The sequence below is a fragment of the Propithecus coquereli genome, unplaced genomic scaffold, assembly GCF_000956105.1.
Source record: "Propithecus coquereli isolate 6110/MARCELLA unplaced genomic scaffold, Pcoq_1.0 Scaffold19170, whole genome shotgun sequence".
In the NCBI taxonomy this organism is placed as follows: Eukaryota; Metazoa; Chordata; class Mammalia; order Primates; family Indriidae; genus Propithecus; species Propithecus coquereli.
In genome coordinates, this window is record NW_012144047.1 from 1 (window position 1) to 1,124 (window position 1,124).

Genomic DNA, 1,124 nt, shown 5'->3' on the forward strand with positions numbered 1-1,124 from the left:
GAGGAGCTGTGCGGGCGGAGCGCGGAGTGCAGCATCCACCTGGAGGTGATCGTGGACAGGCCGCTGCAGGTTTTCCACGTGGAGGTGGAGGTGAAAGATATTAACGATAACCCACCCACGTTCTCCGTGAAAGAACAAAAGCTGTCAATACCTGAATCTAGACTGCTTGACTCTCGATTTCCGCTAGAAGGCGCGTCTGATGCAGATGTTGGCGAGAACGCAATGCTTACTTACAAACTCAGTCCAAATGAGTTTTTCATTCTTGATATTATTAAAAAAAAGGATAAAGACAAATTCCCAGTGCTTGTTCTGCGAAAACTACTAGATCGTGAAGAAAATCCACAGCTTAAGTTGTTACTGACAGCAACTGATGGAGGCAAACCCGAATTTACCGGATCTGTTTCTCTGCTGATCCTGGTGTTAGATGCCAATGATAATGCCCCTGTATTTGACAGACCCGTTTATGAAGTTAAGATGTATGAAAATCAGGCGAACCAAACGTTAGTAATATGGCTTAACGCTTCTGACGCGGATGAAGGAATAAACAAGGAAATGATGTATTCATTCAGCTCCTTGGTTCCACCCATGATAAGAAGGAAATTTCAAATAAATGAAAGGACTGGAGAAATAAAAGTAAATGATGCTCTTAACTATGAGGATAGTAACACTTATGAAATTCACGTAGATGTTACAGACAAAGGAAACCCACCTATGGTTGGTCACTGCACCGTCCTAGTGGAACTGCTGGATGAAAATGATAATTCGCCTGAGGTGGTTGTCACTTCTTTGTCTCTCCCAGTGAAAGAAGATGCTCCGGTGGGCACTGTCATCGCCCTGATAAGCGTATCTGACCAAGACTCTGGCGCCAACGGACAGGTCGCTTGCTCCCTGACGCCCCACGTCCCCTTCAAGCTGGTGTCCACCTATAAGAATTATTATTCTCTGGTGCTGGACAGTGTTCTGGACCGCGAGAGCGTATCTGGCTTTGAGTTGGTAGTGACAGCGCGGGACGGGGGCTCGCCTTCTCTGTGGGCCACAGCCAGCGTGTCCGTGGAGGTGGCCGACGTGAACGACAACGCGCCGGCGTTCCCACAGCCCGAGTACACGGTGTTCGTGAAGGAGAA

At 48.0% G+C, this 1,124-nt stretch overlaps 1 protein-coding gene across 1 annotated transcript; it reads left to right on the top strand.

Moving 5' to 3' along the window:
- Positions 1–3: 3 nt before the first annotated feature.
- LOC105809215 (protocadherin alpha-10) lies at positions 4–1,119 on the top strand (the record flags this gene model as incomplete). The annotated part of the gene is made up of 1 exon (XM_012642971.1): positions 4–1,119. A coding segment is annotated over one exon (1,116 nt), but the record flags the coding sequence as incomplete, so codon positions are not given.
- Between the last annotated feature and the right edge of the window lie 5 nt (positions 1,120–1,124).